Source organism: Drosophila bipectinata, chromosome 2L, assembly GCF_030179905.1.
Source record: "Drosophila bipectinata strain 14024-0381.07 chromosome 2L, DbipHiC1v2, whole genome shotgun sequence".
In the NCBI taxonomy this organism is placed as follows: domain Eukaryota; kingdom Metazoa; phylum Arthropoda; class Insecta; order Diptera; family Drosophilidae; genus Drosophila; species Drosophila bipectinata.
This window is the reverse complement of record NC_091736.1, coordinates 2,289,916-2,305,225: the sequence shown is the minus strand read 5'-3', so window position 1 is coordinate 2,305,225 and position 15,310 is coordinate 2,289,916. Positions and strand designations below refer to the sequence as shown.

Below are 15,310 nucleotides of genomic sequence, written 5' to 3'. Positions count from 1 at the left end.
CATTTCCAAAACCCTGAAGAACCTTAACAGTAGAAACCTCTCATACTCTCTCACTCCGTGTGCTTGGTTGTGTGTGTGTGTTTGAGGGTTTATCCGACCAATCGGATTGAAGAGAGACTGGAAGTAGCTGTTGCCTGGAAAGCGGCACCGTACCAATGTATCTGACGGATACGTTTACCACTCGGGCAGCTGTTTGGCTGCTGATTATGCGCCGACGTTGCCTGTGTGGAGTTTTTGCCAAATTATGCGGGTGGCTCGATGCTCCCTCCCCCGCTCCATACCCCCGGACCCCCGCAGCCCCCATCCCAGTCCCCTTTTTGGCATTTTGTTGGTTTTTGTAGGTGGAGCCAGTGTACAAGAGCCCAAAGGCCCAGAGCCATAGACATAATATCATCATTCCTTTTGTTGACAAAACTTGGTGTGTGTGTCTTCGGTTGAAGTTTGTTTTTGTCTGCTGCCGCTGCCGTTGCCATTGCCATTGCTGCCTTTGCTGCTCTTTTGTTTTTCGTATCTGCCAGATACGCGCGTACATCTCGCCCTGCTGCACACACGGATCGCTCGGCTCGGCTCACAGGTTGCCGTTTTTTGGCCAGTGAAAGGTCGTCATTCTCACGGTTACCGTTTCAGTTTCTCATTGGCGTCGCGTGTGCAATTCGTTCCGTTCAACTCCAACTAGCGACGGCTCCGGTAAAGGAGTATCCTCAAGATACAAATTGAACCCGGCTCGGGAGTCACCAAGTGGCAAGTGCGGTTAATTGCTTAACAATGGTCAAAGTGCTGCAATTGTGAAGTGCTTCCGTATCAAAGAAAACTCATTTAAGAGATTGTGTTCTTTAACGACAATTATATTGGATATCAAAACGCTGAAAAAGAAACAAATATTTGGATTAAAAACGCCGATTCTGTGGGAATACGAGTATGGTTGTTATGTAAGTTGGATTTTATTGTTTGTTGATCAATTAAGAAATTAGGAAAAATAGGAAAAATGTTTGAGTCCTGGAACTTCAAAGTAACATGTATTAGAAACTTGAAGTATGAGGGGAACGTAGTTTAAGAAAACAGAGCTAAGATCCTTTTAGAACTCATAGAACTATAAAACGTTTTATAAGAAATATTGGTTGCTTTCAAAATTTGTTTGAAAAACTCCTTAGATTTCTCCTAGCTTACAATAGAGAATATGTATTTTAACAAATGAACATAATGATTTCTTGATATACTCCTTCAAAATACTTACAAAACCCTTTTATTTACCTCTCTGATGCATTTACCTCTTAAGGTTCCCTTTAAATAAATGATCTTTTAATTAAACCAAAATGAAAAGCCCATAGTAAATCTCCAAATTATTCGTAATCAGAACTCATTCAGCCTCTGTGTTGACACGCATTCATCTTGAGCTGCTGCTGCGTAAGTGTTGAGCCAACAAAACACCTCGGATCCATCTGATGGATGAGGAATGGCCCACAAATCAAATGCTCGTAGAGTTGGGGGCGAGCCGGGACTGGGGACAGGGAAAAAATGTAAATGATTTCGAGCGCTTTATTATTATCATGCTGAGCATGGGCCACAGCTTAGTTAATGGCACTCCGGCTCGAAAGAGCCGCGGGGTGTGCCACGGAGATCCCCGGCGGACCACACGCAGACGTAGGCGGTCGGCTGAGAAAGTCGGGGGCGGGGTGGATTGTTAGTTAGGACGGGAGCGGCGCTCAAGTGAAAGGGTCAAAGAGTCGATCCCCATCGAATATAGAGACATATTTTCTAGGTGACAAACTTATTATTGGAGACCCAAAACACACCGAGATTTAGGGAACGAAGTGAGACGCTATCAGAATCAGATAAGCCCTACTAACGAGCGCCCCGAAGTGTCGAGCAGTCAATTTACGAACCCAAAACAAAGGTCGACAGGCGACAATCGGACACATCCACTATCCACTATCCACTGACCACGAACAGGTCCAAACCACCGAAGACCACCAGGCGTTCTTGGGCTCTTGGGCTCAGGTCTCAGGTATTCAGAGTTATTAGAGAGCGTGCAACCTGCTGACTTCCAAGTACACATAAAAACGCTCAGGGGACCGATCATGGTCGAAACAAATTTATGGCTAATTGCAGTCAGCCGCGTCTCTAATAACTCCCACACATGTAGAATCTCCACCTCGCTGACTCACTCTATCCCTTTTCGAGTGTCAATTTAATTTTGTGTTTTTTTGTGTTGTGGCGCTCGAATTACGATTCTGGTTCAGCTTAGATTACCCATCAAATAAGATACATAAACGTATATAGTATAGACCTTGTTTAACGGTACCAGACCTTTAAACTGATCACCCAAAGAGTTATGTGTTCATGGCTGCCATAAAAATCACAAACGTTTTATTTGATTGGCATGACTTTTCGGTTGGGTGTCCCTACAAAACGATTTAGGGAGCAATTAAGCTAGAATTTCAAGTACCTTGAAATTTAAGGCTTAAACGGTGCTTAGGCTTGGACTATTAAGGCCTAAATAGGTCAGTTTAAGTGATTTACTTGTGGCATTAAAATTAAATGATTCATCTGGAAGGGTGACTCAGAAAATCCGAAAAATAAGTTAGTTTTCGTTAAAATTTTGCATAGGGTTTAGGCCTAAGTCTATATATATTTAAACCTTAAAGTTCTTATGGCATTTTATTATTTTTAATACCAGAAATGGCTACACCTTCAAGTCACAACAACTCCTCACACAACAGACAACTCAATCCCAGCACTTGCAATACGGCCCGAACCAAAGTCAGGGCCAAAATCCGGGTCAGAGCCAGCAGCATTCCGGTGGCTCCATGGCCATGCCGGCTACGACAGCGACGACGGCTGCGTCAAAGGGCAAACGGGAGTGGGACATCAATGATGCCATCGTGCCACATGTCCCCGACCAGGAGTTCGATGAGTTCAACGAGTGGAGTGACGGGCATGTCCGGCACATCTACTCGCTCCACAACGAGGAGGCCAAGAAGCACATCTCCGGCTGGGCCATGCGCAACACCAACAACCACAACGTGAACATCCTGAAGAAGAGCTGTCTGGGTGTCCTGGTCTGCTCCCAGCACTGCACCCTTCCGAATGGTTCCAAGATCAACCTGCGTCCGGCCATTTGCGACAAGGCCCGTCGGAAACAGGAGGGCAAGGCCTGTCCCAACAAAAGCTGTCGTGGCGGCAGGCTGGAGATCAAGCCTTGTCGTGGGCACTGCGGCTACCCAGTCACCCATTTCTGGCGGCATTCTGGAAATGCCATTTTCTTCCAGGCCAAGGGCGTTCATGATCATCTCCGTCCAGACCCGAAGAACTCCAGTGTTTCGAAGAGGGCTTTCGGAAGGGTGCCCTTGGCTGGGAAGTCCGGCAATGGAGCCGTGCCTAAGAAGTCAGTTATTGCGGGTCTGGTCAAGCAGGTCAAGGTGAGTTTAGCTGGGTCTTCGAGAGTCTATTTGGCTAACTCTTATTATCCTTTGTAGCAACAACAGAGTCTAATGGGAAAGGTCCTGAAACGGCCAACAGCAGGGAACCCACTCACACACTCCGCTTTGGATATTTACCAATTTAATGGTAATTATATTTAAGAAAACTGAATTAATTATATAAATATTAACTAAAAAATCGTTCCCTTTCTAGCCTGTGGCAAGTGCACTACGTTTAGCCAGTGCACCTGCAGCTACCTGGATGACTCCGCAGCTAGAAGCCACCAATTATCGCAGCCTTCGACTTATGCCACAAACTCCTGGCCACTGAGTGGGTCTGATTCCTCGGCTGCCTGCGAATCTGCCGCCAATGTTTTCCATGTCAACCACCAACACATCACCTACAACTATCCCATCTACCATGCCACTCCGACGGCAGCCACAGCAGCTCCCTGCAAGTCGCCCAGTTTGCCGTACACCTGCAGCATTCCGGAACTGGCCGCCTACCAACAATGCGCCTCCGGGAACAGTTACGGAATGAGTGCTCCCGGGCACTCACAGTGTCAAACACTTTCCTACGAGTCCAGTCCCCAACTGCCCACCCCTGAGCCGGAGTTCATTAACTACTCGCAGATCAAGCACTTGGGCGGAGGAGGCCAGGAGGAGATCAACTGCAAGGGCGAGCCACCCACCATAAAGTACAACGCCACGGTGGAGACGCAACCGTATGTGGAGGACAACTATGACTACTATTACAGTCCCAAGGCGGAGTATGAGCTGCAGCAACAGCAGCATCACCATCACCACCAACAGCAGCAGCAGTATAGCGGAAACCACTACTACGAGAGCGGAAGTGGCTACAACGGAGTCAGCTACTTCGATACAGGAACCACAACTGCGCCGCCGGGAAACGGAACAGGAACCGGAAGCTCCTTGGATCCTGGCTACGGCGGCTACTACGATCCTTACTCGAGCTATGAGCAACAGATGGCCACCGTGGCCCCTCACCCAGGTCACCCACCTCCGCCGGCACCACCACCCACGCTTACGTACCACAATCACCACCACCACTTGCACCACTCGGCGGCGTCTGTTCCAACCACGGTGGCACTAGCCCCATCGATCACCCAATGAATAGTACTTAACGATCCGGACTCCGGTCATGATTACTCATAGTCGATAGATAAGCCTAGTTAGTGTTAGGATTAGTTTGTGAAATCTTAATTTCAATCATTATGCGTTGTGTTGCATAGTTTTCTCATTGCTTTTTCGGGCAAATAAATTATGAAAATATGTTGGTTTGTAAAGGTTTTGGTGTTTTAATTTTATATTTTAGTGGTTCTTTAAATATTATGAGAGCATAATTTAAAATAAAAGGTAAGTGCCATAATATTCAATAAAAATAAAGAGAAGTTGAATAAATTTTGTTTACCGGAAGTTGCAGCGACATCTACCGGGTTTATGAGAAAACTGGAGTTGACTTCTTTTAATTAAACTTATTTAAAAAACCATACAGTGGGTGTTGTTGCGGCTAGCTTAATAAGATTTCAATTTAGAAACCATTAAATAATCATAAATTAATTCAAATTATACATTTCATTTGAATAGTTTTAAATCCTAATTTCAAATTTCCCGCAATTGTTGCCACATCTTCGTTCCAATATCGATATCAACGATAAATAACAGATGAGGGTATTTTTTAGCTCTCTTCAAAGCAAACTCACTAAAAATAAAAAATAATTGAGCCGCCGAGAGAATAAAAATAATGGAAGGGGAACTACGGGGGTACCGGTTTTCATTGAAGGGTCTTTAATTGATACATTCAAAAAATATTTAAGTGAAATAAAAATACTGTTAATTAACATTGACCAAAAATCGATAATCGATTTTTCTTTTCCGGAAATAAAACTGTTCTTAACGGTTATGAAATATGAAAATATGAAATAGTTTCTAATAATTTAATTTTTTAATTTTTTTTTTCAGTGTAGATAACAAATATAAAGCCAGAGAAATGAGAATTACTCTCACGAAAACGCGACCCGAACGGATGGAATGTTCTCGTCTTGGTTCGGTTTGGGGTTCGGTTGTCATGAGTAAAAATATCTATGGCCTCAAACGAAGATTTCTTACCCTAGGTTGAAAATATATCTAAATATAAATATAATTTATTTTAAGAAAAATAAATAAAATCAATCTTAACGGAGGAATGCAAGTCACATCTAAAGCCTATAATAGTTAAAGTCTGTTTTTAAAAATGAATATCAAGATGATTTGAATAATTTTCTATTCAAGAGTGTAAAGAGTTGAAAATGCCTCAGACTGTACTTTTTCGACGTTTAGATATAGTGAATATACCTAAAAATATACCCTGGATTCGAGTTCAGGCAGCTGCGGGAAACATTCGAGCGTCGGCATTTATTCGTTACCTGATTCTATCACGAGCTGGTTGCCTGAACGCGACGAGTTCCCTCAGTGCAAAATTAAATAACTTTTTTAGACTTCTACCGGTGTGCTTACCCCATTCATCCATCAACCATGGTGTACCAAGTAAAAGACAAGGTGAGTCACTCTCCGTCCGACCCGGATCTTGTGAAATTTCTACTCTAATGAGGCATCTGCCCAGACGAATCTGCCCCCCGACCCGAAAACCACCGCTTTGCAACAACGCGTGACTCTGTGGCTGCCCCCTTTAATATTTTCAATTAGGTTTTTCGCAATTTAGGGCAGTGAAAATGTGGCATTGGAATCCGAATTCCAATTTCCCACTCGATTTAATACATTTTTTGCCATACGCTCACATACGAGCAGAACTCACGTTCACGTAGAAATAGAAAGAAGCGAGAAAGCCGAAACAAGTCGAGAAAGTGGGGAACTGGGGGCGACAGTAGAGGAGGAGGCATTAGTGGCCACTTAGTGGTGGCGGAGACGGAGGCGGGGAGCATTCGAACAACCGAATGATATCATTCCAAATAGGTCCGTCTCAATAGATTAAAATTTTGAATACATCCAACATAACAAGTTATAGTCAGAAGTTCCTATTCACTAATCTTGTCCAGAACCACATACTATATAGTATATATATATAACTCATATCGCTGTGGGTTTGTGTCGAGGTCTGGGGTGAGTTAGCAATTTATTATCGCGGTTCGTGGTCGAGGCTGGGTTTGTTGGTTAGGAATATAAGCAAACTTTGCCCGCCATGTGAAAAGCTGGAACCGGTCAGACATTGGGAAACTTTTATTAAACACAAATATTACGTCAGGGTGAATGTTCTTAAGTGGATACTACAAAAAATGCTGATTCTCTTGAATACATATACATATGTTTAACGGAAATATTTCCCTCTTGTGGAGACCACTTTGTGGTCTAATTTTATACAGCAAGACGCACAAAACTATGACCTTTGAAGACAAAAAGTTATGATAAATCAATTTCACCCATGAATCACTCTTCATAAATACCAAATCTTTATTACTCACTATTATTTAATTCGGAAAGTGATCTAAGCTTGGTCAAAATATGGTTTTCTTCTGTGGAACAAGTGGTTTTGGATGTATTAGGTTCGGGAATTATTTATGCAAATTCAGTGGAACCGGTTACTCATTCCCCTGGACATCGGCAATTCCATTAGAGACATTCTAGCTCTACGATTGCCATCGCTGGCAATTAATTAAGGGGCACCGGGAAACGTGACAGGGGCGGGGCCAGGACTGCCCATGTTGGCAGGACACCATTTGGGCGGGGGCGTTGCTCCTCATAGACAAATTTAATTTGGAGCCAGTTAGAATATTGATTCTTAAATCGAAATGGAACAGAGCTCAAGTTCACATCTTTTCCAATAGTTGATTATTTGGTATGATTACAACTAGCAACTTTTTTTATGACTGACAACTTTGTGGCCTTATCACTCACATGTTAGTGATAATGAAATAACACATCTATATAGTATCCCTTTCGGATCGATTTGATGTTTGATAACCCTAAATCATACGCTTCAAAGTGGGGTTCACCTACTGGAGGGCTTTGACTTGGAATTAGGTCATAGGAAAAATCAATAGCCCTCTCTACTGATTTTCTAACGTTTCCTTTTCCTTTCCGTTACAGGCTGATCTCGACTCCCAGCTGACCAAGGCCGGCAGCAAGCTGGTGGTGCTGGACTTCTTCGCCACCTGGTGTGGACCCTGCAAGATGATCTCCCCCAAACTGGGAGAGCTGTCCACGCAGTACGCCGACAACATTGTTGTCATCAAGGTACCTAAACGTTAATTTTTTCTCTACTAAACGTGTACTAATAGTATTTATTTTCCAAAAGGTCGATGTGGACGAGTGCGAGGACATCGCCATGGAATACAACGTCTCCAGCATGCCCACCTTCGTGTTCATCAAGAACGGCGTCAAGGTCGAGGAGTTCGCCGGCGCCAATGCCACGCGTGTGGAGGATGTCATCAAGGCCAACATCTAAGCCCGATCGATCCACCGATACGAGTTCTCTTTATACCATTTATTTAATTATTCCATAAGTGCAGGGTTTGCTCTTTCCAACAAAAATCTGTTACTCGAAGCTGCAGTGCAGCTCGCGAAGCTATGGATAAGTTTGCAACAAAAGTGAGAAAATAAGTGGCTTTTAACAATAAATATTTGCTTAATTAACAAACACTCAAAAAAAAAACACAAACACACAAGTGAAGATTGTTCATTTTTGTATTGAAACCTTTAATAAACGCAAATGTAAGCAGTTGTCCAAGAGTAAACTCAAAAATAAATCTAAAACACACGTTTCGTATGTAAAACATTGTAATTCTGATCGAATATTCTGGAGACTAATGGCGGGGGCGTGAGACTACGGAAGAGCAAATGAAATTGCGAAATGGAAGCCAAGTCAAACATTTGGTAAGTCTGACGGCTATAATCAGGCAGACAAAACCCGCTATAGCCAAGTAATAATGATTAAAATCGGCCACCTGGCGATTAGATTAGATATGGCGTGAACGTGTTTGCCACTTGACCAACAAATTGATTCCAAGTGAAAGTTTCAGAATTCATATAAAATATAGCTCTTCTTCCCTATTTCCAAGCAAAATCAAAACATTTTTCGTATTATCTATGTTTTTAACTCATTTTTTTAATAAGATTCATACCACTCGAATAATTTTTTGCTTTAGCAATACTTGAGCAATATATTTTCAAAAAAATTTGCATCCCCATTTTCAAGGGATCCCATCAGAGGGGAATCGATTCAGAAATCTTTTAAGGTATTCCGCTTGCGAATCAGTTTGGTATTGGGGAAGATATAGCCATCCCTGTGGACCCCATAGGGGAAAACACCATTTTCAAAGAACCCATCACGAAAAATGGACAAAAAATATAAAAAATATTTCGTCGCGGGATTTTTATGCAGAATGGTGGAGAATCGGTGTAGAAATCGTTTAAGATACTCCGCTTGAGAATCGGATCAGGATTAGGGAAGATATAGCCATCCCTGTGGACCCCATAGGGGAAAACACCATTTTCAAAGAACCCATCACGAAAAATGGACAAAAAAATCTAAAAAATATTTCGTCGCGAGATTTTTATGCAGAATGGTGGAGAATCGGTGTAGAAATCGTTTAAGGTACTCCGCTTGAGAATCGGATCAGGATTGGGGAAGATATAGCCATCCCTGTGGACCCCATAGGGAAAAACACCATTTTCAAGGGAACCCTCACGAAAAATGGACAAAGAATCTAAAAAATATTTTGTCGCGGGATTTTAATGCAGAATGGTGGACAATCGATCCAGAAATCGTTTAAGATACTCCGCTTGCGAATCGGATGAGAATTGGGGAAGATAAAGCCATCACCGTGGGCCATATAGAGGAAAACCACATTTTCAAGGAATCCATCACGAAAAAAAGAAATATTGGACGCTTTCTTGACGTCTTTCTTTAATTTATTATACTTGTATAATAAAATTACATTTATAAAATATAATATTGTTTAATATCGCATCTTAGATTTAAAGAAAAATTTTAAAATCAAAATCTAAAACTTTTTAAGCAATTTTCGATTGTAGCAAAACAATCGATAGTACGGTCGATATTGAGTACCGCCACAGGGTGTTTCGGGCAACCGGACTGAAATGAACCAGTGATTCATGAAAGATATCTAGTTCTCCAGCAAGAATATGCTAAAAATAACGAACTTTTTTTTTAAAATGGTAAGCCAATAAAATGTGTAATTTAAATACAACACATTCGTTAAGTTAAACAATAATTAAAATATACCAACACACTGAACCCTCTTGTAAAACGATGAAAGTAGCTTATAACCTGCTAGACTGTCATCACTGGCGTGAACACAACAACAACAAGCCGAAAAACAACAAACCCCAAACGTTAGGCCCCAGTGAGAGATATTTTATTTGTGATTATTAAGCTTTGTGAGCTCGCTGGGCCGTCGCGTGTTTTGTGCTTCCTCCTCGAAAGGTGCCTTCGCATTCTGGTGGTTCTTGTTATATTTTTTTTTTATAGAAACCCGAATCGGCAATAAAGCAGAGCACCCGATTGCAGAAATGTCGGAGGAATTTGCATAATTTTCGTGTCGGTCGAACCAGAAATTGTATAATAAAAGAAACTAGTTTGCGAGCAAAAAAAGGCGCTGACGAGCAGAAGGTGCTGGAGAAAGGCGAGCACACGGGAAGAGGAGAGAAGAAAGACGGAAGACGGGGAGCTGGCCTTGAGCCAGGCCCCTCTACAAATGGCCATTCGTCCAGGACGAGGATGCCCCAGCAGCACCCGCACCATATCGACAATCCTGCCTGAAGCATCCCGCACCAGCATCCGGCTACCGATCCGAACCGCATAATGTCCAGCGCCCACTACCAGGCACTCGAGCCGCAAACTTCTGACGAGGACCACGAGGACATCGAGCGGCAGCCCCATCGCAGTGTTCCCTACACCATGGGCCGGAAAGGAAGCGTTTCTGCGGGCCGGCGTCGCTGCCTACTCCTAGCCGGGGCGGTTATCTTCATCGTGGCGTTCTGTTACCTCACCTTCAGCATGGACACACGCCTCGCCCTGGGACTAGGCGGCGGCTCTGACGACTCGGATGAGCACCACGGCCTGGGTAAGAAGCGGTTCACGTCTGGGGGGAAGAGGACTGTAGTGTCGACGTCCACAACGCAAGTGCCAAAAGTAAACACAACAAAGTTCAGTTGGTTCGAAAACGATTGGGAGGTGGAGGAGGAGGCGGACGATGAGGAGACCACCCCAATAGCCAAAATCAAGGCAACTCAAGAGTACAATCCCGAAGAAGAATTTGTATTTTCAAGAACAGAAACGACAGTCAATCAAGAGGAGCCCGATGATGATAACCCAGAGACCCCTGTAGACCCTCGAAATCCCTATGGATTTTTTCAAAATCCCAGTTCCAAGTTTCAAGAGCCCAAGATGCATCGCTCCCAGGAGCAACTACTCTGTGAGTGACTCATCCAATTCCGGGAGGGTGGGGGGCGATTTCCATACGGAAGTAAGTGTTGGTGCTTCCAGCGAAGTGCATTCTCACGACTACTGACCAACCGAAAGTGAGTACGCCGCTCTGCGACCACTTTCACTTTTCATTTTGGCTCGCTGCCAGAAAGACCTGCCTGCTACCCAGTACTTGGTGAGGTATTTAAGACCTTCCACCTCCACAACCATGAAACTAATACCATGTCCGAATAAATATTCCCATTAACAAGCTCTCTGGAACCATATCACTGGTGATTCAAACCCCTCGGCAATTTTCTGCGATAATTATCGCATGTAAGAGTACGTTTGTACTGTCAGTGGATTGCCTTTTTATTATTTAACCGTAATTGGATCTATTTGGTAACCATTGTCTTCCTTAAAACGCGATATGTCGATAGCCACCCCACAACCCACCTCAGCCGGTCATCGGTAATTACAGCGGTTTTTTTATTGTCATTAGCGAAAGCCGGAACAAGGTCACATTTTCCAGTTAACTTCGACCTGCCCCTCCCTTTGGGCGGAATTTTCTATTTTGGCCGTAAACTAAACTAGAACACTGCCATTTAACTGAGCATGTGGGGCATGTCAAGATAAGTCTTTAAAGGTGGACACGTGAATCAATGAATGTTTAGTGTCTCTGGTCTCATGTGATTTAAACTCAAACTAGCAAGTCTTTAATCAGTCTTGAGTGACAACAATTGCATAATTGCACTCTTCCTCAATCTTTACAGTCTGTAAGAGCTGAGAATTCTCAAATCTCTGAGATAATTAGCCATAAGCGACATATATATATATAGACTAGTTGCATAAGTATGATTTACACATCACAAAAATATATTTTCAAGGGGCTGTGTAGCTGTTTGGCTGGGGAATGCTTTGCTTTTGTTGGCTCAAGTGGCAGACCTGCTTATTAATAGACCTCATATGTCTAGCTCTCATGCACTTCGAGCCTATTTCACAAATAATCAAAGACTGTGCCCCCCTGGAAAGCTCTCAGTTCAATATGCAGTTTGGATTCGGTGTCGTGAAACCAAATTGCCATTAAATTGTCTACACAAATATTTACAAAACCCAAAAAGTCTTCAATTGAGAAACAGATGTGATTCGCTGAGGAATCTTAATTTTTATCGCCATTTAACGACTCAGCTACGAGTATACGAGTAATGAATCGTACCAAAAAACATTTCTGTGGACGATATGAGTGTATTGAGTCTTGATTCCAGACTTTTTTAATATATAGCTCCAAACATTCGCCATAAATTGATAATTCCCTCTATCTAGACTCCACACAATATAGAGACCCCAGCACTATCTTTATCCCATTCGTCTAATAAACCCCTTAGATAACATGACCAAATAATAAAATGAATGAATCTGAGATAAGGGCGTACCGTAAACGTAGGGTGCTGACTAATAATGCCAGTCGTGGATCAGGTGCCTGGGGAATTCACATACAGTATTTCTATATAATCGATTCCCGGCCGTACATCATCTAAACTGGAGGGCAATAATTAACTATCAGACGATACGTGAGCGTGTTATTGTTCCCAGATTACTGTCGTATCCTATCAATAATTGCGCGGTTTATCAATCACCTCAGTGGGCCAAAGTGGGAACGAGTGCCACGAGTGGTGTGGTTGCGGAAACCTCAAACATGTGAGAGGGGGAAACTCCCACACAATCAGACTTTCAGTTTTTGATTTCTTATAGTACAGGTATATAGGAGGGTTGGGATTGTAAATATTCGTCATACGGAATGCCCCGATATATGCCCCCATAATTTCTTGATCGCCTTTATGTCGCGGTATTTGCTTTTGGGTTTTCTCTTCTTTATTTGCTCGGTCAATATTTAATAACTTATTAGGGAATACTTTCAGTACCCCTTCCGAAAGCGCCAAATGGAAGTGGTTTTTTGCCCCAGGTGGGCTATCTGATGTATTAATCGGAAAGGGGTCTCTTCCTTTGTCCCCAAGTTGCGTGCCTCGTGCTTCCCAACCCTGTTTAATGCAAGGTGCTCTAATGGAGTCGACTCACGAAAGATTTTCATGTGAGATTGGCCCATTAGGTAATTAGCCGGTATATGTTTGATTTAGCGTTTGATCTCTAATATCTACGAATGGAACTTCTCAGCTACTATAGGCCCCTAAGTGCTTGGCTCTCGGCGGGTTGTGTGAACAGTGACGGGGCATTTTATCTCGCTTTTTTCACCTCAGCTTGATTTCTAGGCAAAAATAAACACAAATGTACTATACTAGAGATACTAGAGACACTGATTAGCACCTTTTGAGACTTATCTTTACTTTGTAGAGCTCAATACTCTTCAAAACGCCGAAGCATTTAAGGAAGGTCACCGAGTTCAGCTATAAACAATTGAAATCTTGATTGGATAGCAAAATCCACGCCATTAGATGACTAAATTTTAATAGCAATTGACACTGAGTAACCCCTTTAATCAATCTCGTTTCTGCCATCCACAGACAGTATTAATTTCCGGCCGCTTAACGAGACTCTGCACATATGCAGCGAAAGCTACGAGGATCGACGCCTCTTCATGCAGGACAAGCCTCGATCAGAGTACGAAAAGCTGCCAGTGATATATTTTGTTACCCCGACCTATCCACGGCGGGAACAAATCCCAGAGTTGACGCGCCTGGCGCACACTCTGCTCCATGTTCCTCGATTGCACTGGCTGGTGGCCGACGACCAGGAGAACTGCAATACCTATTTGGATACCTTGCTCAACCGATTCGGTATGTAATGACACACCTTTTTTAAATATTGAGGTGAACTAATGATTTCCTGGTTTTTCTAGGCATTCCCTTCACCCACATGGTCAGTCCCATGCCCAGCAAGTTCCGGAATGAGAAGCCCGCCCCGCGGGGAGTGGCCAACCGAAGGGCAGCCTTGCAGTGGCTCAAGACCCACAACCTCACCAACGGAGTTCTCTATTTCGGGGATGACGACAATACCTATGACCTGCGACTCTTCTCAGAAATACGGAAGACCCAAATAGTGTCCATGTTTCCGGTGGGTCTGATTGCCGACTATGGAATCAGTGGTCCAGTGGTAAGAAAGGTAAGGTATTCCCTTTCGTATTCAACAAACCTGACTCTTAATATTAAAAAACTCATATTTTTCAGGGCAAAGTGGTGGCATTCTTGGACTCCTGGATAGCCGGTAGAAGGTGGCCCGTTGACATGGCCGGATTCGCCGTTAACCTGGAGTACATGGCCAAGTATCCGTATGTGAATATGCCCTACAAGCCTGGCTACGAAGAGGACCTCTTCCTGCGCAGCATCGGCCTGCGCATGGATCTGATTGAGCCGAGAGGAAACAACTGCACCGAGGTTCTAGTCTGGCATACGCAGACAAAGTCCAAGAAGATCGGCACTCTGCGCATGGAAAGTAAATACATGGACGACCGCTCCAATTTGGGAGCCCTTCTGCACAACCTGAAAACCATGGGAGTGGCGCTCATTTCAGAAGACGAAGGTGTGTTAAGAAAAGCAAGGATTACCAGGCAAAGTACTAACTTTTCCTTCTTGATTTTAGGTCGCACTGCACTGATTAGCAAGAATGGAAAGGAGAAACCACACTCCCTGATTCTCAGCTGAACATTTGGGTCCAGAATCCTTAGCGGGACCCAAATAATACTCATACCCACACCGGTAGATCTACAGTTTAATTTATGTGTAAACCAAACCAAAATCGAATCAACCGCCCTCTGAATCCTCTTGTCCTTGTTCTGGAGATCGTTTTCGTCATTTTCAATTGCACAACGTCGTAATATAATATAAGATATACCTTCTTCAGATTCTCTTTATGTAATATTGTTAATTAGTTGTAGATTAGTTCTCGTTCGTGATAACAGGATAGTAAACACAGGGAAGGACACAAAGATAGATTCAGGACTTGTCTAAGTACATATATTGTAATGATTATCATTAGGTTGTAAAGGTTGAATGCTTTGATTTTCTAATTTGCTAAGCAAACTTAAAAATATTTCAAACTTTAAAAACGTAAAGAAGCTTCATTAGTTCATTCAGCCGACACACATATCAAAAGGCATGAAATAAATTATTTCACAATAAAATCCCAGGACATTAGACGCTTCAGTTAGGATCATTAGGAACACTAGCTGTTAACGTATTAAGTTAGCCAGTAATCAATAAGATCATAAGCCATGACATGAAACAAATAAACGCTAGTTTTTTAAAGCTTTCTTTAAAACAATTATGTATCTAGTTTGAAGTGTAAGGAAGTGTGAGGTAAGTGTAAATGTTTTGCATATGAATTGACAATGAACTACCACCGGAATCCGTCGCCGCCCTGGATGTCAACAGAGTGACTCGAATGGAATGGTATGAAATAGCAAACAATACTTTTCAATTAACTTTCCGTCTCC

The 15,310-nt window shown here is 43.0% G+C and overlaps 3 protein-coding genes across 4 annotated transcripts; all 3 read left to right on the top strand.

The window, feature by feature from the left end:
- Positions 1-865: 865 nt before the first annotated feature.
- Positions 866-4,598, top strand: gcm2. Its single transcript, XM_017249854.3, has 4 exons — positions 866-929; positions 2,678-3,419; positions 3,477-3,567; positions 3,634-4,598. The coding sequence occupies exons 1-4, from the start codon at positions 919-921 to the stop codon at positions 4,551-4,553; spliced, it is 1,764 nt and encodes a 587-aa protein (XP_017105343.2). The 5' UTR covers positions 866-918; the 3' UTR covers positions 4,554-4,598.
- A 1,223-nt stretch (positions 4,599-5,821) lies between these two features.
- On the top strand, positions 5,822-8,217 carry Trx2 (Thioredoxin 2). The gene is made up of 3 exons (XM_017250273.3): positions 5,822-5,978; positions 7,524-7,670; positions 7,732-8,217. The coding sequence occupies exons 1-3, from the start codon at positions 5,955-5,957 to the stop codon at positions 7,879-7,881; spliced, it is 321 nt and encodes a 106-aa protein (XP_017105762.1). The 5' UTR covers positions 5,822-5,954; the 3' UTR covers positions 7,882-8,217.
- A 1,415-nt stretch (positions 8,218-9,632) lies between these two features.
- Positions 9,633-15,138, top strand: GlcAT-S (Glucuronyltransferase S). 2 transcript variants are annotated; one of them, XM_017250239.3, is made up of 5 exons: positions 9,633-10,873; positions 13,383-13,655; positions 13,718-13,980; positions 14,046-14,397; positions 14,458-15,138. In XM_017250239.3, the coding sequence occupies exons 1-5, from the start codon at positions 10,261-10,263 to the stop codon at positions 14,517-14,519; spliced, it is 1,563 nt and encodes a 520-aa protein (XP_017105728.3). In that variant the 5' UTR covers positions 9,633-10,260; the 3' UTR covers positions 14,520-15,138. The 2 variants fall into 2 exon arrangements, with proteins under 2 accessions (XP_017105728.3, XP_017105727.1); XM_017250238.3 differs by having other exon boundaries at positions 9,636-10,522.
- The last annotated feature ends 172 nt before the right edge of the window (positions 15,139-15,310 follow it).

What these genes read in the sequence shown, in the direction of transcription:
- gcm2 (XM_017249854.3), top strand. An exon ending in GTCTGGTCAAGCAGGTCAAG is followed by an intron (nt 3,420 to 3,476) that starts GTGAGTTTAGCT and finishes TATCCTTTGTAG; the next exon opens with CAACAACAGAGTCTAATGGG. An exon ending in GGATATTTACCAATTTAATG is followed by an intron (nt 3,568 to 3,633) that starts GTAATTATATTT and finishes TTCCCTTTCTAG; the next exon opens with CCTGTGGCAAGTGCACTACG.
- Trx2 (XM_017250273.3), top strand. Translation starts at nt 5,955, where the DNA reads ATGGTGTACCAAGTAAAAGACAAG. An exon ending in TGTACCAAGTAAAAGACAAG is followed by an intron (nt 5,979 to 7,523) that starts GTGAGTCACTCT and finishes TTTCCGTTACAG; the next exon opens with GCTGATCTCGACTCCCAGCT. An exon ending in ACAACATTGTTGTCATCAAG is followed by an intron (nt 7,671 to 7,731) that starts GTACCTAAACGT and finishes ATTTTCCAAAAG; the next exon opens with GTCGATGTGGACGAGTGCGA.
- GlcAT-S (XM_017250239.3), top strand. Translation starts at nt 10,261, where the DNA reads ATGTCCAGCGCCCACTACCAGGCACTCGAGCCGCAAACTTCTGACGAG. An exon ending in TACCTTGCTCAACCGATTCG is followed by an intron (nt 13,656 to 13,717) that starts GTATGTAATGAC and finishes TGGTTTTTCTAG; the next exon opens with GCATTCCCTTCACCCACATG. An exon ending in GTGGTCCAGTGGTAAGAAAG is followed by an intron (nt 13,981 to 14,045) that starts GTAAGGTATTCC and finishes CATATTTTTCAG; the next exon opens with GGCAAAGTGGTGGCATTCTT.